We start from the raw sequence: 26,920 nt of genomic DNA, 5'->3' as shown, positions 1-26,920 counted from the left end.
AATATTATATTGTGTAAAGACAAATAGAATGTCATCTTAATAGAGGGAAAGCACCAAAGCTAGTCATTTTCAGAACTCTGAAAGATATTCATTGTTTCTGTCAACTGATTACAGACTCCACATGAAATAGTCTGTGAATGGTTTAATGTGAAAGTAACACATCTTTAAAGGAAAAGACAATTAGATCCTTTTACCACCCAAATATTCTAAGCAAGTTTGGACATAGAAACATTTTTATTTCCTTTCTGTACTAATCTATCACTTAAGGATTTCTTAGAATGAAATTCAATAACAATTACATATTGTTTTATCTCAACACAGCAAGGGAGAACTACCAAAAACAAAATATTAACTCTTTCTTTGAGTACCTTTAAAGGCACATTTTCTTTCTTTCTTTTTGAACAAATAAATTTGTATTTTAAATTTACTCTAGTTCGAAAAATTGTGAATCCAGCCCTATGAGAGTCATCATTACTATTTTTTCTATTTTTATTACCAAATACAAAAGATTTATTGTAATAGGTATGCACAATACACCATGCATTCCTATCAACTTCAACCCAGATCCAGCCCCTATGAGAGTCATCATCATTTTTTTCTATTTTTATTACCAAATATAAGAGAAGATTTATTGTGATAGGTATGCACAATAAACCATGCATTCCCATCAACTTCAACCCTTCTATTACTCTTCCCATCTCACTCCCCCTTATTAAAAACATGCTACTGTAATTTGGGGAGGGGAAGGGAAGTAACAAAATGCTGAAATAAGGATACAAGTTGATCCATTGTAACACTAAGATGTATAAGACACTATGTTGAAAACGAACTTTACAACTTGGTGGGGGAGGGAAGAGTTGGGGAGGTGGGGAGGGAATGGATAATAGGAGAAAAACAAAGGAGGAGGTAGCAATGTTTGATAGGAAATGTATTCATTACCTTACTCATGTAACTGTATCCCCCCTGTACAGTTTTTTTTATAACAAAAACATAAAAACAAAAAATGGTACTGGCTTCATTTTTCTATTTTGTTATACTTGCAAATAAATGGAATTCTAATGCACTCAGCCTCATTCACTCTCTTCATTAAGCATTAGCTCCAATGGCTGATGTTCAGAATGCTACCTCTTATGTTTTTGGTATGAGAAATATTATAAAATTCAGTCCACTTTTCTATCTCAGCCTGCTTTAAGGACTTTACTATGGTATTTCAGACATGCTGAACACAGAGACATTTTATTTAAAACTATTTAATTACCATTTTCATTACACTATTTTATTTATTTCATACAACTTTAAATATATTGGGAAAGAGGGTAGTATACATGTATGTATATATACAACAAAAGTTTCAGTGACAAATGAAAATATTAAGTCTTTTTGTCTTCCTACTGGATATTGTTCATGGGAAAAAATTGAAAGATTCAGGTAAAACTTTTACACTTTATTCAAAGGCAATGAGCTGAAATAGATAAGACATCAGTGAAGTCGTGTAATTCTCTCACTGTACCTGTATATGCAAATTGCACAAGGTCCCAGAGGGCATTGGGGTCGATGCCTTCCATCTTGATCTCCTCTTGCTTGGCTTCACAAACGTCACTTGTAAACATGGCCGCAAAATAGTCAGAAACGGAACTCAGAACCAGCCTGAAAAAGTCACAGGATCTAATTTAACTCATAAAAGTTAAACAGAAAATCACTATATTAATCAGAACTCAGTGCAAAGAACAGAGCTACCAATATGTAGCATTTGTTGATTGCCTTCTGGATTTCTGACTTACTAACCAGCTCAAAATTTATCCTCCACCTTTTCACAGAGCATTAGAATATTTCATTCCATCATTTAAAATCTTATTTTTCTTTCATATTGAGATTTTGACTCCTTTTATTTACTTCATCTTATTCTTCATTATCTTTTGTATCCCTCATTATTTTGGAAAAATCAGCTTAATCTTCTACAAACATCAAGAACAATTTTTTTCAGTACTTTTTATAATGAAAGTCTGAAAAGCAAACCTTGTCCAAGCTTTCATTTATTTAAAAATATTTTTTAGCAGAAGCTACAGTACTTCATAAAAGCTAATTGCACTTAATACACAATTCTAATTAGATTTATTTTAAAGACTTAATATAATTTCATTATCTTCTAGATTCAGTTTCAACTACACTAATCTTTCATTTTTATTGTTTTTTCTCATAAATAAAGTCCATTATTTTTAATAGACTTTTTCATTTTTTTCCTCTTTTTCTTAGAATTTTAATCCCTTAACTGTGATATGACCAAGATGGGTTTATTTAGTTTTTATTCTGCCTTTGATTACTCAGCTTCTTGAAATATTGCTTAATTCTTTTCAATTAAATTTTGAGATTTATCTGTAAATATTTTCATTCCCCAACTCATCTGAATTTCTACAGTTAAAAATGCTTCTCTGGTTGTTGTGCCATATTTATTTTAGGTTCAAATTTTCTTCTGATACATTCTTGTAGTTACTTGACTTTTGCCAAATCTGTTGATAGTCTCTACTGTACTACTTAACCGATCTAGCTTTTCTATAAATATCTATATAACTGAATATAGTTTTATTTATGCCTTTTTCTGAACACTTGAACATGAATCATCTTTAAGTTGGTTTCTATTGACATAACTTATTCTTGACCATGATCTAGATTCTATAGCTTTTTTCATATAGTATAAAATTCAGTTGTATAACATTATTTCTCCTTCCCCTGAAAATAAGAAGCAAAGAAGGGAGAATTATTCACATTTAGGTAATTTTGTTCATAAGTACTTCTATGTTTACATTATTGCTTGTATATTTAGTTTTTTGACCAATTATTACATTTTTTATTTATTTTATTTATTCAGTGTTACTTTAATGCAGTTATATGTTTCCTGTGTGCCTTAGACATCTTAAGTTGCTGTATGAATTTTAAAATATCAAGTGTTTACTACATCTTATTAACAAGAAAATTAGATTTTTTTTAAGTTCATGGTCATTAATGACTATGCTTTACAATTGCTGAATTTAGAAATACAGAAATATCTTTTTGTTTGGTACAGGATGAAAATATAATTGTGTGCATATGTGACTGTATATGTGAGTAGTGGGTAGGTTGATGAAAACAATCAGATGACAGAGCTGGAGCAGGAAAAAGTAGAGAAAAACAACAACTGTAGGCAACGCTATTTCAGAAAGTGGAAATATTCAAGACTGACAATGGCTTGTCAAAAGAACTAAGTATGAAACCCACATTTAAAAGCAAAGCAAGTGCAAATATTGAATGTAATTTTTACTTTAACAAAATTATGTGATAAAAAAGAAGAAAAATCAATATAGAATACTGTTATTGAATTTTAATTAATTTTAGTCAGGGCTAGTTTTAAAATTATTTATTCTACATATTTATCTATTGTGTTTTGTTTTATATAAAATACAAGTTATGCAATTTAAATTTAATTCAAATAAAGAGAGACATTCCTTCTCTTCAGTGAAAGCTTTCTTTAGATATTTTTGAAGTCCATTATGGGATATATGCTTTTAAATATTTTATTATGACTAGTAGTTAGGATAACATTTTAGTATTAAATTTCTTAGTCCTTAAGTAATACCTAATTTCAATTCAAGCTTTAATGCAGCTACATAAAAATAACATTGCCTCAACACATACCAAACTAAAAAAAAACTTACTTCACACATATTTGTTTTATACTAAATAAATAAATAAATATCAAACAATAAGTTTCAGCAAAAGCACTGCATGTAATATTGTATAATACAGATTCTATTATTATAAATTGGGGGTCATGTATTTTTCACAGGAATAAGTAGAAATATAACATGAATTTCACTTACTTGAATTCACGCAATCAAGAGTGTCACATTCTGTAGTATATATATAATATATGTTAATTTATGCCCTACAGTATTCAATTTTAAAGTAATCATTAAATAAAATTTCCTTACCACTGTAATATAAAATACCATTAAGTCAGTAATATTATTGGCAGAAATTGTGTGTTGCATTTTAGTGATGCATAAGATTTGAATTAGATTTGAGAGGAGGGGTTTAGTGAGTAACAGAAACTGGTATTTTTACATGCACATATTTAACTTCTATTAGTGCAAGAGAAGCAAGAGCAAATACTGCATGAATAAGTATATGAACACAACTTCTCTAGAAAATCTCTTATTAAGGTCACTACCAATTTATAACCTCAGAAATCTATTAACGTTTTTAAAGTTCCACTTCAATTTATGACAGTGTTTGACATTTTTAACCTCCTACTTCTTTAAATCTATTTTTTAGAAAGTGGTGCAGACATTCTTATCTCGTCTTACTGCCTGATTCAGTGACTTTTTCCACTTCTCTGCCTTGACCCTTTCATTACCATGTGGATTTCACAGGCCTCTAAACTGTGCCTTCACATTGGGTTTTGAAGAATCATTTTTCAGTACTAACTTAATAATTATTGTTATGGTGACTTAAATGTAACTTGTATCCAGAATATTTGCAGAAACTGCTCCTGGAATAGGATATATTTATTTAGTGTTGCCCTTTGTGAACTACAGCCATTCTCCAGAGCACTGATGTGAAATCCTAACAGTAAGTTAATTAATTGTTCTTTCTGAAAATTGCATTTGGCCAAACAATAGCTGTGTCCTCTTTTCCTGATAGTTATTATGCTTCTGTTTCTTTTCCCTTGAGACTCCAGCCTCAACATCACTCTCCCTCTAGATCTGTGGGTAGATCCAATAGTGATGATGGATGGCACAAGGATCAATGGGCTGGTCCCTACTAGAATATGTGATTACATGCAGCTTGCCATGCCTCGGAACTTCTGGGGAGGTTGGTCTACACAAACACACACACACACACACACACACACACACACACACACACACACACACACACACACACACACACACACACGCCTCTTTATCAGTGTTATCTCTCTCAACATTTTCATCCATCCCTCCCAAACCAGTCCTTCCCTAATTCTAATTCAGTTTGTAAGACATACATTGAAATTTTTACCCCCCTTCTTCTACATACCTCCCTTCTTCTTTTTTTTTTTATCATTCTACCACCCCTCCAACACCTTTCAAGTACCTGTTTCCTAGTGTTTACTTTAGTTGAACTATGATTTTGCCTTACTGAGGAATTGTACTGTTTGAATTTTCCCCTTAATCTGATATATTTCAGCTGACACATTTGTGTATACATGCATACTACCCAAAATATGTACTTATAGTTTTGAGTTAATTGTAGATTATACATATGAGAGAAAGCATGTCACCTTTGTCTCTCTGAGCCTGACTTAGTTCACTTAACAGAATTTTTGTTGCTTCCTGTGCCCTAGTCTATATTTCTTTCTTCAACGGACATTCTATAAATAAATCAATTCCAGACTTAAGTGAGTATTAAGAGGGAACCTCTTTTAACTCATCTTCAAGATTTTTTCAGTTCATCTTTTACATTCATATCACTTAATTTTCATGTCTAAATTAACTAGACCATCTTCATCTATCATTTGTTTTTTATAATAACTATCTTTTGTGCATTTTTAAAGTATATATCATATCATAAAAATAGTGGTATAGTCTCCTGAGGTTGTCAAAAAGAGTACCTTCTTATTCAGATTGCCTGGGTTTGAATCCCATGCACATCAATTATGGAGCAGATATTCTGGGTAAAATTTTAATTCTTTTTTTATAACTCTTTGAGAAAACAGTGGAAAAATATGAGTTTCTCTTTCCTTTAAGACATGCACAAAATAAGTCAAACTGGACTAAGAACATATTAAGACCATGAGAATTAATTTTTGTGGAATAATAACAATGATCATTATTATTAGGTTTATTTTTGTTATTCTTACTCATCAAGAAGTTATATTAGCTTCTAACTATACATTGTATTTCAGATCCACATTTTCCTACTGGTTTTCTAGGTCTTTTATATCATCTTTGAGCCATATTCATGGTTTAATCTCTTATTTCCAATATAAAATGTCTATAGAAAAGTTTATATTCCTATATTTTTTGCAACCACATATTTAAATAAAAATTCTTTATATTCTCATAATATCATTATCCTGTAAATTGCCAGCATTACTTTTTTACTAGATTGATTTCAAACATAATTTCTCAGAAAATCTTTCAGAATACTTAAGGAGCTGTTCAAGCTCTAATTTGCCCCTAAACTACATTTGGCCTAACAGGAACTGTCTCTTTCCAAGTGAATTGATGTGAAATTGCTATTTAAAATTATTGTTACACTTGAAAGCAGACCATATATTTGTTTATAATTGTTTGTAACTATAATAATGCTCTTAATTGCTATATAGACTGTTCATAATTCCTTTCATATACTGAAAAGTTTATGAAGAAAATCATCATATTTCATGATTAGGCATTACATATATGGATGAGATTTGATAATAGGTAGGGTATGCTTAAGAAATGTTTGTTTTAAATAGTACAAAGCATGTTGCTCTAAATAATAATAAAATAAATAATAAGTATTATCACAAAATTAAAAGGATATCCACAAGTTGGGAAAAAATGAAATAAAACAAAATTTACCTTCTCTAATCCAATTGTTTTCTGAGGTACAAATTATTAAATTGAGTGAGAGAGGAATGATTAGATGTAATAAAATAGAAAAATAATAGGGTAATTCTTTCTATTCAAAGATACTTCTGCAAACACACTTTTCATTGGCACAAATAAGTCATACTATATACCTACTCCTGGGTATTAGTATCTAAGTTACTCATACAGATTATTTTTACTTTGTTTAAGATAGTAAAGTGTTATAAAATAGATTGTTGCAATTATTACTTTTACCCTTAACCAATTGCTTGATAGTAATGCATTTAAAAGAACATTATAAAAAGTTCTTTCTGAGGAATGAGTATAACTCTCTGTGTGTGTGTGTGTGTGTTGGTACTTGGGCTTTTCTGAGGAATGAGTATAACTCTCTGTGTGTGTGTGTGTGTGTTGGTACTTGGGCTTGAACTCAAGGACTTTCACTCTTGCTTGGATTTTTCTTCAGGGTGGCACTCTATCACTTCAGCCACAATTATAATTCTGGGATTTTTCTGATATTGTAGATTAGAATTTCTCAGTTTTGTCTGCCCAGACTTTGAACCATTATCTGATTCTCAGATCTTAGACTGCTGAGTAGTTAGGATTACAGTCTAAGAGCTGAGAATCAGATCCCCTGGAAACATTTTATTCGTTTTTTTTTTTTTTTTCCCTTGGGGAGGGGGTTATGGGGCTTGAACTCTGGGCCTAGTCATTATCCCTCAGCTCTTCAGTTCAAGGCTAGTGCTTTACCACAGCACCATTTCCTCCTTTTCCTGATTATGTGCTGCTGAGGAATCGAACCCAAGGCCTCATGCATTCAAGGCAAGAACTCTACCACTGAGCCACCTTCGCAGCCCTAGAGTATTAAATGTCATATATGTTGGGCCTGAAAAATGTTGCCGTATATTCACTGTTTTCTGTGTGTGAGGGCCAATACTGGTATCATGCATTTTGCTTCACTTAAGCTGGCACTCTATCTTTTGCTCTATGCCTCCATTTCTGGCTTTTGATCTACTTGATGAAAAGCTAATAATCTCAATCCTCAGATCCTTACTTCCTAAACAGCTAGAATTATATCAAAATTATATCAGCTAGGGCTTACATTAATTTTAATGAACATAAAGGCACTAGTATGAATTTTTAGGTAAATTTTGAAATTATATATAATCTAAATTTATTATATATAATCTAAATTATATATAATCTAAATTTATTATTTATTATATATAATCTAAATTATATATAATCTAAATTTATTATATATATAATCTAAATTATATATAATCTAAATTTACCAATAAGAAATATAAGAGATTTTGATTGTAACAATATATAATTTTCTTAATTTCATAAAAGTAGTTCACTGTTGAAAATGATGTAGTAAGTTTTCCCAAAAGATAAATAATAGCACAGCAAAGATCTGCTAGCAATGTACACTCTTACTACTATGATCAGAAATATCTGCCTTCGACATACACATGTATTATGTTAAACATAGGAATGTGTGTTTCCTCTTATGACAAAGGACGTTACCTGTGTGCAGGGATCTTTCGATTCCCAACAATAAGAATGACATCACAAAGCTGTTGCTGCTTCAAATAACTTTCCATCTTCCTAAATGTTTGCTCTGCGTGGTGAACTGCTTGATAGAACTCTTCAGAACTATTGGAGTCCAAATCACTTTGAGGGGCCAATGAATGGCTAGTTGAAGACAACCTGTAAACCACACATACAAGACAATATATATGTTTACAGAATGCCAGTAAGATCTGAAACTGATAATCACATTTGTCAGAAATTTTTAGAAAGTTACCTTGTGTCCCTTTATATGCAAATCCAATGAAACAAGTGAAAAATAAGCATTGGTTTTAAATATTTCTTCTAGGGAACAATAAAGATAATTTAAAAACATATATTTCCTTGATTTAGGATTGATTTAAAAATTGGTTGTGTTTTTGGTATATTAAATTGGTAAACGTAAAAATGTCACAGAAATCACAAATCATTAGCATTCTCATTCTAAAATTAATTAACACTGAAATGTTAAAATGTGCTGAAGAAAACCTATCTGGACAAAGCAGAGAACTATTTAGTTATAAAAGATATGAAATCCTGACAATTGTGGCAGAATGAATATACTTGTAAAACATTATGCAAAGTTATACTACTCAAATTCAGAAATGTACACTGAGTGATCTTACTTGTAGGGAGAATCTAAACATCATGATACTAAAGATATCATGATGCTAAAATTAGTAAAAGTTGCTGGTTTGAGTAACCCCAGATGATAAGATGTTATTTTATAAGTGGATCATCCCATGCTGGGCTGGCAATAAATGTGAATCTAATGGTAGTGGATAGAACATATAGAAATAATTATATACATCTTATGAAAAATAAGCCAAAATGAATAAGACAAAGAATGATGCAATTGGGAATGATGGGCATGATTGGAGAGACAAATCATTAGGAAAGAAAAAGACAAAGAAGAAGGAAGATGTAGGATTGACAAGACATTATTATACAATATTACCTTAAAGACTGTCAGTTGTATAAGGACAACAGGAATGAGAATCATATTCAGAATTATCCTACACAAACAAACATATCTCAGTGTCTAAATCAAGCATTGGTAGCAGGGAGAGGGAGCAGCTCAGAAGAGTACAAATGAGGAAACTTTTGTTCAGCTGACACGATCCTTCAAGAAGCTACAGGCAAGTACCAGTACCCCCAGCCTGTACAGTAGCATGTCCTTCTTTGAATAATTTCTGCCTCACATATCTTTGCATCCACTGCAATGGCTGTGGTTTTATTTTCAAATATAATGGGACAAAATTTGTAGATCCTGTTTTATTACATTTTATGTTTACTGAAAAGTAAAAGCTCTCTATTATTATTTTTTTGTCTAGGCTGAAAAAAAAAGAATCAAAACAAGTCAGTCTCATAGAAAGTAGATAGTAAATTGAAGAGAAGTGGAGAGAGTGGGCATCCTTGTCAGCAATAAGACAAGATGCTGACATAAAGGGGATCCAAATAGGGAAAGAAGAAATAAAACTCTCCCTCTTTGCAGATGACATGATCTTGTATTTAAAGAATCCCATAGACTCCACTCCCAAATTACTCAAGCTAATTCAAAACTTTGGCAAAGTAGCAGGTTATAAAATTAACCCCCCAAAATCAATGGCTTTTCTATATGCCAACAATGAGAAAAGTGTGGCTGAAATTAGGAAAGCAACTCCATTTGTAATAGCCCCACAAAAATAAAATACCTAGGAATTAACTTAACCAAAGAAGTGAAGGACCTCTATGATGAAAACTTTAAAATCTTGAAAAAGGAAATCAACACAGAACTTAAAAAATGGCAAAACCTCCCATGCTCCTGGATTGGCAAGATTAACATCGTGAAAATGGCAATACTTCCCAAGGCTATCTACAAATTCAACACGATACCTATCAAAATTCCACCCTCATTCTTCAAGGAAATAGAAGAGGCAATCCAAAAATTCATATGGAACAATAAAAGACCCCGAATAGCAAAAACGCTCCTCAACGGAAAGAACACTGCTGGAGGAATATCAATACCAAATTTCAAACTCTACTATAAAGCCATAGTAATCAAAACAGCTTGGTATTGGCATAAGAACAGACCTCAGGACCAATGGAATAGAATTGAAAACCCAGAAATGAACCTACAGACCTATAGCCATCTAATCTTCGATAAGGAAGCTAAAACAATAGAATGGAAGAAAGACAGCCTCTTCAGTAAATGGTGCTGGCAAAATTGGTTAACTACATGTAGAAAACTAAAGCTAGATCCTTATATATCACCCTGCACCAGAATCAACTCCAAATGGATCAAAGACCTTGAACTCAAAGCAGACACTCTGAAAACATTACAGGATGGAATAGGAGAAACCCGAGGTCTCCTTGGCTCAGGCCGAAATTTTCTGAATAGAGACCCGGAAGCACAACAAATCAAAGAAAGGTTGGACAAATGGGATTGCATAAGGTTGCAGACCTTCTGCAGGGCAAATGACATAGCTAGCAAGATCAATAGAAAGCCCACCTATTGGGAGAAGATCTTTACTAGCCATACAACGGACAAGGGTCTCATATCTAAAATATACTTGGAACTCAAAAAATTAAACCCCCCAACAACAAATCCTCAAAGAAACAACTGCCCAATAAATAAGTGGGCGAAAGCCTTAAAGAGAAGCTTCTCTGAAGAAGAAAGAAGAATGGCCAATAGACACATGAAGAAATGTTCAACATCCCTAGCCATAAAAGAAATGCAAATCAAAACAACATTGAGATATCACCTCACTCCAGTTAGAACAGCAAAAATCAAGAACTCTAACAACAACAGATGCTGGAGGGGATGTGGACAGAAAGGAACCTTACTTCATTGTTGGTGGGAATGTAAACTTGTTCAACCACTTTGGAAAGCAGTATGGAGGTTCCTCAAAAGTCTTCACATAGATCTCCCCTATGATCCAGCAATCCCACATTTGGGCATTTACCAAATGTTTACAAAGAAGACCACACTAAAGCTACCAGCACAACTATGTTTATTGCAGCATTATTTACCATAGCTAAGATATGGAACCAACCCAGATGCCCCTCAGTAGATGAATGGATCAAGAAAATGTGGTATATATACACAATGGAATTCTATGCCTCCATCAGAAAGAATGACATTTCCCCATTTGTTAGGAAATGGAAAGGTTTGGAAAAAATTATATTAAGTGAAGTAAGCCAGGCCCAAAGAAGCATAGGTCCCATGGTTTCCCTTATTTGCAATATCTAGTATAGGTATGAGTCAAGCGGAAAAGGTCAGATAATGTGATGTTAGGAAAATGAACCCTTAAATACGTATTTTAATGTTTTCGTTTCTTTCATGCATGTGTTTTTAACACATTTATAAGATTATTTCTTTGTTGCTTTGTATGTCCCTCCCCCACAGTGTAACCCCTGCTTTCACTATATTTGATGTCAGTATAACATGTGGAGGAGATGGGGACAAACAAGTCGTTTAAGGATTCAGGTGGACCTGTTGCAACAATGAGAAGTACAAAATGTCATGTCAAAACCAACTTTACAATGTCGGTGTTGGGGGGGGGAGGGGGGTATAATTGGGTGGGGGGAGGGGGGAGGCTGGGAAGGGAGGTGAAGGGTAAACAAAGGAGGAGGCTGCAATGCTTGGTAAGAAATGTATGCATTATCCTGCCCATGTAATTGTAGCCCCTCTGTACAGTATGTTCTCAAATAAAATAAAATTAAATTAAATTAAAACAACAAAAAAAAAGAAAGTAGATAGTAGAATGCTGGTTAGCAGAGGAGAGGGAGGAGAGAGGGCAATTAGGACTAGACATTTTGGTCAATGTGTAGAATGTGAGGTTGGAACAATAAATTCTAGTGTTTTCCTGCAGTGGAGGATGAGATTGCAGCAAATAACCACACATAAAATCTTTAGAAAAGACTACTTTGAATGCTTTACCATGAATAACTGATAAATGTTTGGGGTGATGGGTATGTTGATGATTCTGATTTTGTCATTACTCAAGAAACTTTACTTTGCTTCTTATAAATTTATGTCTTTATATGCCAAATGTCCTTTTTACTATATATTACATGATGAATGTAGATCTACCCACCCTTCAGAATGAATTCAGTGAAAAGTAACAAGCAGAATTCTTTAGGTGTTGCTAAATATAAAAAGATAACATATCTTCTACCTTATTTATGAAGTGGAATATGACACTGATAATAAAACTTGAAAATATATTTCAAGGAGGAAAATTATAGGCCAGTCTCTTAAGCATAACAGAAACATTTCAAATAAAAATACTAGCAACTAAAAGTGAAAGTTTATGTCAGAAAGATCATGAGTCACAAGCAAATTGGAATTAGTTGAGAAACACATATAATTATATAACACCAGTAATATGTCTGGCAAATATTCTATTAATTGATTTTTTTTCTTTTCTGAGAAAGAAAATCCAATAATTAGTACCATTTCTAGGCAACATTTTGAATGTTTTGTAAACATACTAAAAATCTATTCATTATTGTTATGTAAGAAAGCATATAAATTTGTTTCCAGAAGATGTTCCTGTGCTCATGGCACATCTTAGAAAAAATTGTAGATAAGTATAAAAAACTGAATTTATTACCATTTTTAATATTTTCTGTCATCTACAATATTTATATAAAAAGATGTTTGTTTTCATTAGACTTTACAAAATTTCCTGTAAATATTTGTAATTAATACAGACTTTGCTACACCATATGCTTGCTTTTTTCAAGTTTTCAAAATACTACTTCCCAAATATGGTAATTTCTCAACTTGTGTTTAAGAAATTCAGACTCAGACAGGCAGAGAAATCAAAGTAGAATTTTTCCAAACATCAGAACATCAAAATCGAATGCTACAAAATGTAGCTCTGGATGACCTTCTAAATCTGCATGAATGTATGTAATATTCCGACTCATGAATTGAAGGAGAACTGAGTCAGCATTATAGATTGCTACGAAAAGCTACATTTCTCCCCAAGGAGACTGTTTGAATGTAGAAACCAGAATACATGAATATGGTCTAAAATTGAACATATGCAGCATAGATCAGCAAAAATAGCTCCAGCATAGTTTAATGAGTAAAGGGACAAAGATTCCATCTAGATCAACACATTATTCTCAAAAAATTAAATGAAATTTCAAAATAATTTAATATTTTTCAACTTCAAAATATATGTATATATATAATAGAGCTTAAAATAAAATAAAATGAAACGGTAAAGTATTTGAGAGAATTATTCCAAACTCGAAGGCTGCTTACTTTCAGTTACTATGTAACTACACTAAGCAACCTTGCATATAATACAGACCTGAGACTTTTCTGACAAATTAGAAATTACGGTAACTGATTTAGTATTGACAGAGTAGACAGTAACCTTGCACACTAAATTTTCTGAGTTTGCTCATTTTTTTCCTCTAAAAGTTTTGTAATTTTAAGTTTCTCTCTCATGTTTAAGAATAGGTCATTTTCTTCAAGGTCATTTAATATACTGTAGTGTTTTTATTTGATTGTCTCTTGAAAATCATTATCTGGCCTCAAACATGAGGAGAATTTACTCTCCTTGATCTCTAATTCATTCAAAAATGAGTTGCCACATCAGAACAATCATGGATTTTAAGCTAGGTTTTATTATTTTAATTTCTTTGGCATCAAATATCCATTGTTATTAATCTGACAAAAAAGACATTAGAATTTTAGTATGGTGATTACTTTAAAATATTTCCTGTCAGGATTACATAAATATAAAGGAGTGAGGTGGAAGAGTTGGTGAGAATGTTGACTAAGGTGACATTAATCAAGTTGCACTGCATTCATGAATTGTTTAGTGAATGGCAACTTCTTTGAACAACTACTTAAAGGTAATAAAATATTCAAGAAAACAATAAGAAAAGAAAGAAAAATTCAACTTTTATTCTTTTAATGTCACTACTAAAACTTGAATTCTAGGTCTCATGTTTGCAGGTTTATTCTTTTCTTATTTTTTTTCTTAATTAAGACAGTACTCCACTATTGAAGCTACATGTATTTCCACTTTCAACATTGTGCTGGTGGTTAGCTGGAAAAGGAGTCTCTTGGATTTCTCTGTAAAGGTGGATTTTAAAACCATGATCCTCAGATTTCATTTTAATTTGTTTTATTGTAAAGGTGATGTACAGCTGTACAGAGGGTTACAGTTACATGAGTAATGGAAGTACATTTCTTTTCTTTTTGCAGTGTTACCCCCTCCCTCATTTTCTCCCATTTTCCCCCCAGTTTCCCTTTCCCACAAATTGTCAAGTTCATTTCCAACATATTGTCTAGTTAGTATCATACTAAATGGTGAATATCATATCACTGTTGAGTTGGTTTGTCCTTAGTCCCACCGATTCTGTGATTTCTCCTTCTCTTACCAAAATAGGATAAACATATCTACAAGACAAAGGGATAGAAATAAATAAACAGTGACAACAGGGAATAAACCAAAAGGTAAGAAAGAAAGAAAAAAGATTAAATAACTGCAAACAATACAAAAAATCCCTTGGAGTTGATTTCTATTTATTTTTATTTTCATTTATTTATTTTTATTTCTAATTTTTGGTTCGTTGTGGGGCTTCAATTCTGGGCCTGGAAGCTATCTCTAAGCTCTTCAGCTCAAGGCAAGTACTCTACCACTTGAGCCACAGGGACTCTTCCAGTTTTCTGGTGGTTAATTGGAAGTAAGAGTCTCACAGACTTTCTTAGCTATGAATGGCGATCTTCAGATCTCAGCCTCCTGAGTAGCTAGGATTACAGGCAGGAGCCACCAGCACCCAGCTCCTAAAGTACATCTTAATGCTTTTCTCTGTATATTTAAATGCAGTTTTCTGTAGTCAGAACATCAGAAACATGTTGACATTAACTTTTACATTCACTTTTACATTCTGTGGCTTAAAGGGTTAGAGTTACTCTGGGACTTAAATACAGTTTTACTATGTAGCATAATTTATGACTTCAACAACTATTTATGGAGTGAATATATGAAATATATGCCATAGAAGATGTTAGTTAAGTTCTTTGTTTATTTAATTGATCATTTTCTTTGTTTTTCAATTTTATAGAACATACATAAAAATGCGTTGTTCAGAACATCTAACAATGGAAAAACAAGCAATCAAATCTATAACCCCAAAGGCTAACAGACTATCTAGCACAGGGATCATGGTTAGAAAATATTTGGGTTATGGATTGTTATTGATGTATGTGAAATATACATCTTACAGGGCTAATGAAAGAAAGAAAAAGAAAATATCTTTATAATGGATTTCGGAAAATTGTAAAGTAATACAATAAGAAATATATATACCTATAGAGATATACAGATACAGATATATATGAAATACTAATACTAAAACTGTGAATTGTCATAATATATATTAAATATGGAAAACCACAATGAAATTATGTCATTCATTCTATTAAAGAAATAGTGATTGAAGTGCTAAACATCAGAAACTAATCACAGATTTCAAGTGGCAAAATAAACTTGAAAGCAGTCAGGTTTTTTTGTTTCATTTAAGTAACAGGATTTAGCTTTTGTTTTGATTAAAAAATATTAAACAATAATTTTAGTGTGTCAAACAGGATCAGCCATATTTCTGTGGCTCTTTGGCACTATAAGAATTATTTCCTGAATAGGATGAATGATGGCTTGATTTAAATAAATAGATAATGAGGTTTTAGTCCTAAAAATTTACTGTATATGTCAGAAAATTTAAATCTAGTGAGAATGCTTTTATTTACAATGTTTGTGTTGTACATGTTATTTTTATTAAAATCATACATCATTATTTGAAAAATGGTAAATTTACAAACCAAAAAGATGAAAAGAGAAGAAATTTTAAAAAGAAATAAGTCAGTTTGTACTGTAATATTAAATAAGGAAAACATCTATAACTCATATTACTCTCATAGCATAAGCCAGCATTTCAATTGTACCTAGCAGACTCATTTTTAAATCTTTTTAAAACTCTCAAGAGAGGTATTTAGATGATGGAAATACAATGGATTAAGTTCAACCACCAGGTATTGCTACTTAGAACCAAGAAAAATGCATATAGTAGTTACTGTTGCTTTGGAGTACAATTTTACTTTGTAAGATAATTGCTATTTTAAGTAAGGATTTCTCTAACAAGTGTTGAGATTCACACACACACACACACACACACACTCACACACACACACATTGAAGTAAGCAAACTAGAATATGAAAAGGTGTATAATTTATAAATTATCAAAATGGTAGATTAAACAAAGGGAGATCTCAGAATGTATAATTCCTTAAAAAGGTAAAATCGAAGTTCAGCAAAATAAAACCAGAATATGGTTACTCAAAAGGGGTAGGGTGCATCAAGGGGAACGTGTTAGACCAATTAAGAGCACAAGATGGGGAAAATGCAGACAGGAATCCAACATATATCCTATAAAATTACAAAGAGAGAGGGAAGGTGTGGATATGGCGATGCAGGCGGGCATGCTGAAAGACTGATGTTGATCCAGATGTATTGTGTTCATAAACTGCTTTGTTAACTGGCAACTCCTTTGTACAACTACTTAAAGTTAATAATAATAGCAATAATAAATTTTACTTATAGCTTTATGACATTCAAAATTTCAATATCAATTGATTTGTCTGTTAGAATGTCATCAAAACTTTTTGATTTTGTGCTTGTTACTACATTAATATATATTTTACAGTACTTTACCATGTCAAATCCCATGTGCACATCATAACATAATTATAATAGCAATGATTATTATATATGAATATATAGAGCAAAAATAGTATTTATAATCATAAAAATATTTATTATTTGGATTACTTTACTATTACTGCTATAGTTAATCAATATTCATAATCTATGGGTATGACTAATTGTTCTACATGCATTTTGAATGTCTATAATTACATAATTAAATATTTTCAAGAACTTTAAGTGAAAATTGTAGTTCTCAGAATGACCAGGATAGGTGAAAATCTCATTCAAATGCTGAAAATTTTGAAAACAAATTCGAGGAAGAAAGCCAGCTACTAAGATACTCTTGGAATTTTGATAAATTTGTAATATCATTTTAATACAATGCAGTTGGTGATTAATATTTTAATATTTGAATTATGAAACACATTCTCCTTCCTCATACCTTTCTACCCATTCCTATAAGATATGAAAACAAAAGTGAATCTATCTTTAAAATTGGTATTAAAGGTCAATTTTACTTGAACATAGAATTGAGTAAATCTAGACAAAAATGTTAATTATGTGTGAAATTTGTGTTATTGCCATGGGATATTAACTAAAAAATCAAATTATGATGAAAGTATCATGTATTTTAAGATAGTAAGAAAGTTTGAATGTTATTCAAAAATCTGTATGCAAAAAAAATCTGTATGCACAAGCATATTTATGTCCTCAAGTTCTACTACCGTAATTCCAAAAAGTTGAGCCATAACAAGAGTATCTATCCAATTCATAACCTCTCATTTGTTCTTTAAATTAAGCAGAGCTGGGCACTGTCGGCTCACACCTGTAATTCTAGAAACTCAGGAGGCTGAGATCTGAAGAATACAGTTCAAAGCCAGTCCGGTCAGCAAAGTCTGCGAGACTCTTATCTCCAATTTAAAAATAAAACAAAACAAAACAAAACAAAAAACCAGAAAACTGGAAGTGGTGCTGTGGCTCAAGTGGTAGAGCACTGTCCTTGGGCTGAAGAGCTGAGGGATAGCATCCAGGCCCTGAGTTCAAGCTCCATGACCAACAAATGTGTGTGTGTGTGTGTGTGTGTGTGTGTGTGTGTGTGTGTGTGTGTGTGTGTGTGTAATTTTTTTCAATTAATCAGAATACATTAAAGCAGGAGTTAATTTTCTTAGGGAAGGGACACTGGTTATTGATTTATTATTTTTCTCTGATACATTGTTAAAATGAGAAAATTATAGTAATTACACTGGAGATATAAACTGGTATAACATCAAAAACAAAAGGTGTCTTATTTACTATTGCAGCTATGAAACAAAAATAATTCTCTTCATCTTGAAATATAACAAAATAAAATATTCATATCACTGTAACCAGGTCATTTTTTAAATAAAGGACAATAAAATAAATTACAAAAAGTATTTACCCACTTTGGTCCTATATAATTACTGTTTCACTTCTTCCTACCACTGAAGATTTTCTTTGCCTCAATTTGAAATTTTATAAATGGTTCTAAATTAAACTAAAGCATAGATTGTTAAATTAGTAAAAATATAATATGCTCATAAATATAAGTATACTTAGTCGAAAAAGTTCAAAATAATGGAAATACACTGCATTTAAAATGTGAAAATTGTTGAATATATTTTAAGCTTACTTACAAATCAAAGCAAAATAAAAGTTTTGTTTGCTCACAAGTATTTTTCATTAAAAAATTCATATTAGAAGTTAATAAAATAGGAATTAAGCATGTATTTGGATTTGCTATGCAAAGAAACAGCATCAGTTAATCTGTAAACATGTTAGGAATACAAAGTATTCAGTATCACCCGTGATGCACATAGTGAATCTAATGAATGCTGAAATTCCAGAATCACTAATACAGCTCCATGATCTATGCTTGGCCTAGAAACTTTAGGATCCAATCAATAATTTTGCTTTACTAATTGAATTTCCTTATGTGTTCTTTTGTATTTAAATATGTGTCATTTCTTCACTAATAATTTATTCACAGTTTAATTAATTATACATTTATCCTGTACCTACTCTCAGAACTGATATTCTGAGACCAAATTAATAAAAAGAAGTAAACATAAAAAAAACCTTTAAAAATCCCAGTTAATAAGAAGATATGAAATTTTATGTATTTAGTTATTTAGTTACTATCATCTTGAGTTTGAATTCAGTATGTAAGCACTGTTCCTAAGCTTTTTTGCTCATGGCTAGCACTCTACTTCTTTGAGACACAGATCCACTTCTGGTTTTTAAGTGGTTAACCGGAGATAAAGATTCTTATACTTTCCTGTTCAGGCTGCCTTCAAACTGCCATCCACAGATCTCATCTACTGAGTAGCTAGGATTGCAGGAGTGAACAGTAGTGCTCACCATGAAATGTCTTTTTAACAGCCAAACAACTAGCTGTATATAGGAGATAAGGATATAAAAGACAACCATAACAAAAAATTAAGATTTCAATTTAAATGAAATTAGACATTGCAAATGAATTCATGTTTGCATAAAATATGTATGCTTTGTTGTTAAACTATGACTTAGTAATAAAATTCAACTTCTCTGGTATTTTGTCACTTTACACATTAAAAAAATTAAATACTAAAAATTCATAACTGTTGTAAGTTTAGGGACCCTTTACATTCATTTATTTACTAAGACCTATATTGTATACACTTGGCTTTATCATTGATTGTACCCCACCCATAAGCCTGTACATAACCATCTGTTATATGAATGGTCACTTAAGCATTCATATAACAGATCTAGGTTTTCTGTAGCTTTCTCATGCATAAGTGTATGGTTCTCATTTAAAATTTGCTATAATTCTCCTCACATTTCTCTTATCCCTCACTCAGAAGCTGATAGTAATGATTATTTATCTACCAAGTGTTTGAGTTGCAGACACAAGCCAAAACAGAGAAGGCACGTAAATTATTCACTAGTATGGTTCTGCCATTTTGATGTGATCAAATTAATTAATCTTCATTGATTTAGAAAATTGTGGAGCTGCAATAGAAGACACCGTCAAAGAGGATCAATATCATTATAACCTCTCCTAAAACACCACATTATTCCTCTCATCTTTCTGAATTTTAAATTCATAATTAGTGCTCATAATTATATCATGCTGTAAAATATAAAGATGATATGGTTCCATCTACTGACTTTTTTAAATGTACTGTATTAAGTGAATTTTGAAAAAAACTTCAAATTTAAGATTAACCATGTAAATGATTAGGTACAGAATTTTGTTTGTTTGTTTGTTTGTTTTTTTGTCGGTCATGGGGCTTGAACTCTGGGCTTAGGTGCTATCCCTCAGCTCTTCAGCTCAAGGCAAGCATTCTACCGCTTAAGCCACAGCACTTCTGATTTTCTAGTGGGTTATTGGAGCTAAGGGTCTCATAGACTTTCCTGGCTGGGTTTGAACCATGATCCTCAAATCTCAGCCTCTTGAGTAGCTAGGATTACAGGCATAAGCCACCAGTGCCCACCTCTAGGTACAGAAAGCGATATTCCAATCAAAGTATTGCCATTAAGAAGCTATGAACAACACCAGCAGCAGCAACAACAACAACAATAACAACAAATTATTGTAGAAAGACAAGTAAACCAAGGCCACTAATATCAAAGGGCTTTTAAACAGCAATAAACAGTATTATGAGATGATGGGATACAATTGAATTCATTTCACTATATAGCAATCAAAATTTTACTGAGAGATGGGCAATTTATGAAATCATTAAAGTGTTCACAGGTAAAGAGAAGGAAACAACAGAGTACTTTTAAAGCTTTAGAATTAAAAAATATAGAGGCAATGCAACATATTTGTAATTTTTAAAGTACTTCTTGTCATAGACAACAAATAGAATTTGAATAACAAAATTAGGATATCAATTCAACTCCCTTTGTACAGCTTGATGGTAGGCGCCGTCAAGTTGGTTAGATCTTAGAAGTGGAAACAAAAAAGAAAGGAAATTCTAAGTAAGAGCGTGGCTTCTAAATGGTTACATAAATGTTGGCAAGTCAGACTGTATATGAGCTCCATTTTTTGTCTGTGCTGTGAGCTTGATATGCATATTTGATTCACTTATTCAAAAAGTACATATTCATTGTTATTAACTATACTGGTTTATTTTAAAATCTAGATCCGTTGTATTAAAGAGAAGATAGAATGTTCCTATTCTCGTAAACAAGAGTTTCATGAAGAAAAATAAGAGAAGCTAATTCATGGAAAATACTAAATAATAAAGTAAGTCTGGTTAAAGAAAACCATTCTCTTTTATGAGGAAGTGGCATTGAAAGAGTTATGTGAGACAGTAGGCTTATATCATGGGGATTGATAGAATATATTACTGAGAAAGTAACTGGCTGTTTAGAATGTTAGTATGTGAATGTAAGAGAGAGTGGGTTATTTAGATTTCAGTATCAGCAGACATAAAGACAGTGAGTTTAATGAGGGAACTGAAGATACATTCTAAAGTTTTGGGTCAAGTTAACAAGTTCCATGATAATTTCAAGTACCACTTGATTATTGGCAGTATGTACAATCAGGCCATTGGTCAAATCATAAAATGACTGTAAGTAAAATAGTAAAGTGGCCAAGCACGGGTTGTAGCACAGTGGTTTTATGCTGGTGTGGTAGATTTGAGACCCTAAGATAATAATAATAATAGTAGTAGTAGTAGTAGTAGTAGTAGTAGTAGTAATAAACAATCATGTAATATTAAAGTTCCCAAATCAAATTGGAATATGAATCTAAGAAATTGTCACTGAGATATTAGAAGAAACAAAAGATGCTGATGTTTCAAACAGCCAGTAAAGAAAGTTTGAGCTGGTACACTGTTTTTCCCTGACTTTTTAAACAAAGGTAGGAAACAAAAATGCAACATACAGCTGAGTGCCAGTGGCTCATTCCTGTAATCCTAGTTACTCAGGAGGCTGAGGTCTGAGGATCAGAGGTCAAAGTCAGCGTGGGCAGGAAAGTCCATGAGACTTTTATCTCCAATAAACTATGCAGAAAAAGCCAGAAGTGGTTGTGGTTCAAATGGTAGAGCACTCACCTGAGCACAAAGAGTTTCAGGGACAGTACCAGGCCCAGAGTTCAAGCCCCAGAAGAATATTAAATGCTTAGTGTATTACTATTGGACCAATTACTGAAATTATGAATAGTTATTTACCTTCTTTCCCTCTTTATTTTATTGGTTTGTTCTCATCAGGATACTTTCTACTCCTCCATCTTGAAAATATTTTTCATTTATACTTCTTATGGTAGAGAAAAAGTGAAAGAGGAAATGAGGAATTAGGTTTGTTTCTTCAGTCTTCTATGTAAGATCTTTTTTATTAAATTGCATCAATTCTATCTAGAAAGTGTGGTTCTTTTACTGTTCTGATATAGCCCATTAGAAAAATGAGATAAGATCAAGGACATTACTGTAAGATTTCTGTTCTTAAAAATATTAGTTCTTGGACATGACAAATTGTACTTCTCATTGTTGCAACAGGTCCACCTGTATCCTTAAACAACTGGTTTTCCCCCATCTCCTCCACAAGTTATACTGACATCAAATATAGTGAAAGCAGGAGTTATAAATAAAATTAAATTAAATTAAAAAATATTAGTTCTTCAAGATATTCAAGCTTAGAATTCAGTTCTTGCTATTCAATCTATTAGTTATTCTATTTGTTCAGTTTTGAATTACTTTGTTGTCATTTGTATTTCAGTCTCTCTTAAGCATGTTTTATATGTTGCTTACTGTTTTGTTCAAGCATACCAAGGAATTATTTGTTCTCATTATAGCTTGGTTTCAGTGCCTAATGCCTGTAATCCTAGGAAACTGATTTGACCACAGTTCAAAGTGAGCTTAGGCATGAAATCTCTGAGACTCTTTATCTGCAATAAACTACTCAGAAAAGGCCAGAAGTGGCAATGTGGCTCAACTGTTAGAGCAACAACCTTGAGCAAAAAAGTAGCACAGGGACTGAGCCCAGCCCCAAAGTTCAAGCCCTAGAACAGGAAAAAATGTCATATAATAAATGAAATGCTTGTAATGAACCAAAAATATTAATAGTATGGAGTATATTTCGAATATTACAGCATACTTGAAATTATTGTACATCACAATTTTCCATAAAAACAAAATGGTTATGAAGGCTTTCATATTTTGTTTCATTGTATTTTTAATTGTCCTTTTCCTCCAATCCCTCACAATTTCTTTTGACATTTGGTAGCAAAGGATTTTTCTTTGATATTTATCTCCTAACATAACAATTCATATTTTATTATTTTCAGTTTTTGTTGTCTAAAGTTTATATTATTTTACTACTTTCATTATTTAAGTTTTCTATGTTTTTGACTCGAATCCTGAAGCTTATATATCTTGTCTTTTGCACTTTGGAGCTCATTAACATACTCATTCATCTTTGAACTCCAGCATATAGTTTTTTCTGGAAAACCTTCTCCTTCTCTGGAAATGCCATTAGGAAGATTTATTTGTTGATCTCTGGGAAGGAAGAGAGAAACTGGAACATGTTGTTAAAAAAGGTTTAAGCTAGCGTTGAGGAGCAGGCTCAGTGGTAGAGTGCTTGTCTTGCATGCATGAAGCCCTGAGTTCAATTCCTCAGCACCACATAAGCAGAAAACGCCGGAAGAAGGGCTGAGACTCAAGGGGTAGGGCTTTATCATTCAGCGTCCAGGTCCCCAGAGCTCAGGCCCCAGGACCGAAAGAAAACAAAAAGGGTTGAGGCTTTTACTAAACCCATAATTATGCTATATGGTAGGCTTCTCTGGACACAAAAAGCAATAGAATGTGCGTGCAATTATGAGGGAATTTGATAGATTCGCAGACGTGAGCAGTGGTGGATACCACATTGTCCTCTGTAAACTGGGGAACCAGAGACACAAGGACCTGGTCAATCCAAGAACCTAAAACCTTCCCAAAACGAGGAGTGGGCCAGGTGCTCATGGTTCACAACTGTAATCCTCACTACTCAGAAGGTTGAAACTTGCTCAATTTTTTGAAGAAAGTCCTTGAGACTCTTATCTCCAGTTACCCACCAAAAATTCGGAAGTGGAGCTGTGGCTCAAGTGGTAGAGTGCTAACCTTAAGCAAAAAATACTCAAGGACAGCACCCAGGCACTGTGTTCAAGTCCTAGGACCTGCAGAAAAAGAAAAGGTGGAAGATTCAGCCCCCGGTATGAAGGCAAGGCATCGAAGCTTCCTGGAGATTTACTGAATGAGTTGATCAAAGGCTGAAGAATTGGAACTATTGTATCTCTCAGACCAGGCCCAAAGCCAAATACATTCACATAACAACTTGAAAACAGTACCATACCACATTTCTTTTTTGCTTTTATTTGTATTGTTATTTTTTATTGTTGTTGACGTTATTACCAGGATTTGAACTCAGGGTCTAATGTTTGTTCAACTTGTTTGCTTGACTATCTTTCTAACACTTTAGCCACAACCCTACTCAGGCATTTTGTTGGTTAATAGAGGAGATGGAAGCTCACATGCTCTCCACCTGGACTGGCTTTGAAACACAGATCTCAAATCCTGAGTAGTTCAGATTATAGGTGTGAGTCACTGGTGCTTGATTTTCCTTTATCATTTAACTCAACTGTGATTTTCAAGATATTTCATATAATTCCATAAAACTTCATATTATTTATAGATATTGTTTATAAACAACTATAGACTAGTTACTGAAGTAAACTTGAAAATTACTACTTAATGAGATCCAAATGTATAAAATTTAAGAGATAAATGTGGAAGAAACAGTGAGAAACAAAATGTAAAATATAGATATAACCATTGTAAAGTAAAATATACCTTAAACTTTAACGCTGAAAGAAGTTTTGGGTTTAACACAGAAGTTTCACTACTATTTCTGACAAAAAGTGGAGGAATTGAAGAGAACCCATAAGTTAATATCAATTTTTTCTTTATTACATTACTATTCTGTTCAACTTTAGGGAAATTTTTATCACTATTTTAATTAACTCAATAATAGCAAAAGATTCCTTCTTACCAATTGATTCTTTTGTAATTTAAAGGTCAAGATGTAAGCATAGCCAAAGTGAAATACTTTCCCCTTAATTTTATCAGGGTGAAAATATCTTAAGAAAGTGAGGCAATAGGTTCTGTGGCTTTTTAAAGCCTACCATTGTTGTTGATATCATGTATTTTGGGGGTTTGATCTAAAAACTCTGCAACTAAAACTCCTTAATAAAGTCTCACAAAGTCTCAGTATCATATTTAAATTTCATATACTTGAATGTCTTTGGAAAGCACTGAAAAACAAATGTTTACAATGAATTACTTAATTCAAGTAGAAACTTGTTATATGACAGATACTAATGGCTCAATCTCAGCTATGTGAAAGAACAAATTTCATACCCATGAACTGTGATCATTTGCCCGTTCTAAATTGAGACTTAATCAAGTGGGCTTATTTTCTCACTACTTGTGATAAATACCAAAAGCAATAATTTCAGATGATGTCATTATATATAAAATAAATTGTATTATTGCAAAACAGAATACACACATTTTCCCACATTAAGTATTATTTACTCTGTGATTAATGTAAGAAGCACTAGAAAATAAATAGGAGCACAGAAGATACATTTAATTTTACATTGTCCCCAATGATATATATGTACAAAATAAATAGAATACTTACAAAGATATGAATCTCTATTTCTAGCTATTTATATGGATAATTAAACTGAATGAAAAAAAAAGCATGTTGAAGAATTGAGCAGAAAAAAAAAACAAAGAAGGGGTAACAATGTTTGACAGGAAATATACTCATTACCTTACTCATGTAACTGTAATCCCTCTGAACAGTATCTTTACAATAAAAAATAAAAAAATTGAAACATCCCAAAGTCAGGATTGCACTTCTGATTAACTGGTAGATAGATTATTATCTGATCTCATAAATAAGCAACTCTAATAAGTATAATGGCAAGAGCTAAAATAAATGTACAGTCAAACTAAAACTATCATTTTATAAGGGTATAAAATTCATTGTTTAAAGTATGAAAGGATGGTTAGGAGGAAAGCAGTTCTAAGAGTTCTAATAGCATTTATCAAATTATATAAACTAGAACACAAAGAAAATAGTAATATTATACATTGATGGTGACAGCTAAGGAATCATCACTGCATCTGTCAAAGTGAAAACTGGTACACAAAATATTAATAATAAAGGACTAAACAAAGTCTATGTGTTTCACATATCACACATTATTTTCCATGCATATATAAATAGAATATCCAAGATTAAAAATGTTATTTCAAGTGCTATGGGAGCTTCTTTGCAATTCCAACATACTGAAAGCATTGTGAAATCTCATAAAAAATGCAACGTACGAGTTGTTGATTAATTTTTCCTGAGTTTGGAACACTGAAACTGAAGAGCTGAAAAAGATAAACAGATAGACAAACTGCTTTTCTGTAGTGAGGAACAATGTTGTTAAAAATGTCTGCTCAATTTTTCTTTAATTAGAATAGGTTTCTAGAAGTTGGTCTTGTTCTTGTACATCATTTTAAAGCATCACTACAAAATATATAAGTAGACTGAATCATTACTTTGTGAAAATATGTCAATATTAAGTGAAATTGGCTCCAAAAAACATACAAAGTATGATAACACCTATTTCACATGTACTGAAAATACAAAACAATTAAAATATTGATGTTTTCAATGCATGTAGAAATCTATGGGTAAGTAAACAGAGAAGCTATGATGACAGCTAACTGTCATAGAATATTTACTTTGTACCAGAGGGATTTTGTATATCTTAATAGTCAGGTGATTCTGTGTGTGTGTGCACACCCATGCTAATCTTGAGGTTTAAACTAAGGACAGGGGCACTGTTTCTGCTCAAAGCTAGCCCTCTGCCACATAAAAGCTATAGCTCCACTTGTGGTGTGTGTGTGTGTGTGTGTGTGTGTGTGTGTGTGTGTGTGTGTGTGTGTGTGTGTGTGTGTGTGTGTGTGTGTGTGTGTGTGTGTGTGTGTGTGTAT

The 26,920-nt window shown here is 32.3% G+C and overlaps 1 protein-coding gene across 1 annotated transcript in view; it reads right to left on the bottom strand.

Annotated features, from left to right (window-relative positions):
- Klhl1 (kelch like family member 1) overlaps nucleotides 1–26,920 on the bottom strand; it is a 249,133-nt gene that overhangs the window by 156,509 nt on the left and 65,704 nt on the right. Inside the window, exons 2-3 of the mRNA XM_070001950.1 lie at nucleotides 8,124–8,306; nucleotides 1,511–1,647 (exon numbers count right to left, since the gene is read on the bottom strand). Coding sequence (XP_069858051.1) covers nucleotides 1,511–1,647; nucleotides 8,124–8,306 — 320 coding nt within the window. The remainder of the gene's footprint in view (nucleotides 1–1,510; nucleotides 1,648–8,123; nucleotides 8,307–26,920) is intronic.

The sequence above is a fragment of the Dipodomys merriami genome, unplaced genomic scaffold, assembly GCF_024711535.1.
Source record: "Dipodomys merriami isolate MVZ:Mamm:240054 unplaced genomic scaffold, mDipMer1.0.p SCAF_6, whole genome shotgun sequence".
NCBI lineage: Eukaryota > Metazoa > Chordata > Mammalia > Rodentia > Heteromyidae > Dipodomys > Dipodomys merriami.
Note: the sequence above shows the minus strand (reverse complement) of the source record. Positions and strands in the feature narration are given on the sequence as shown.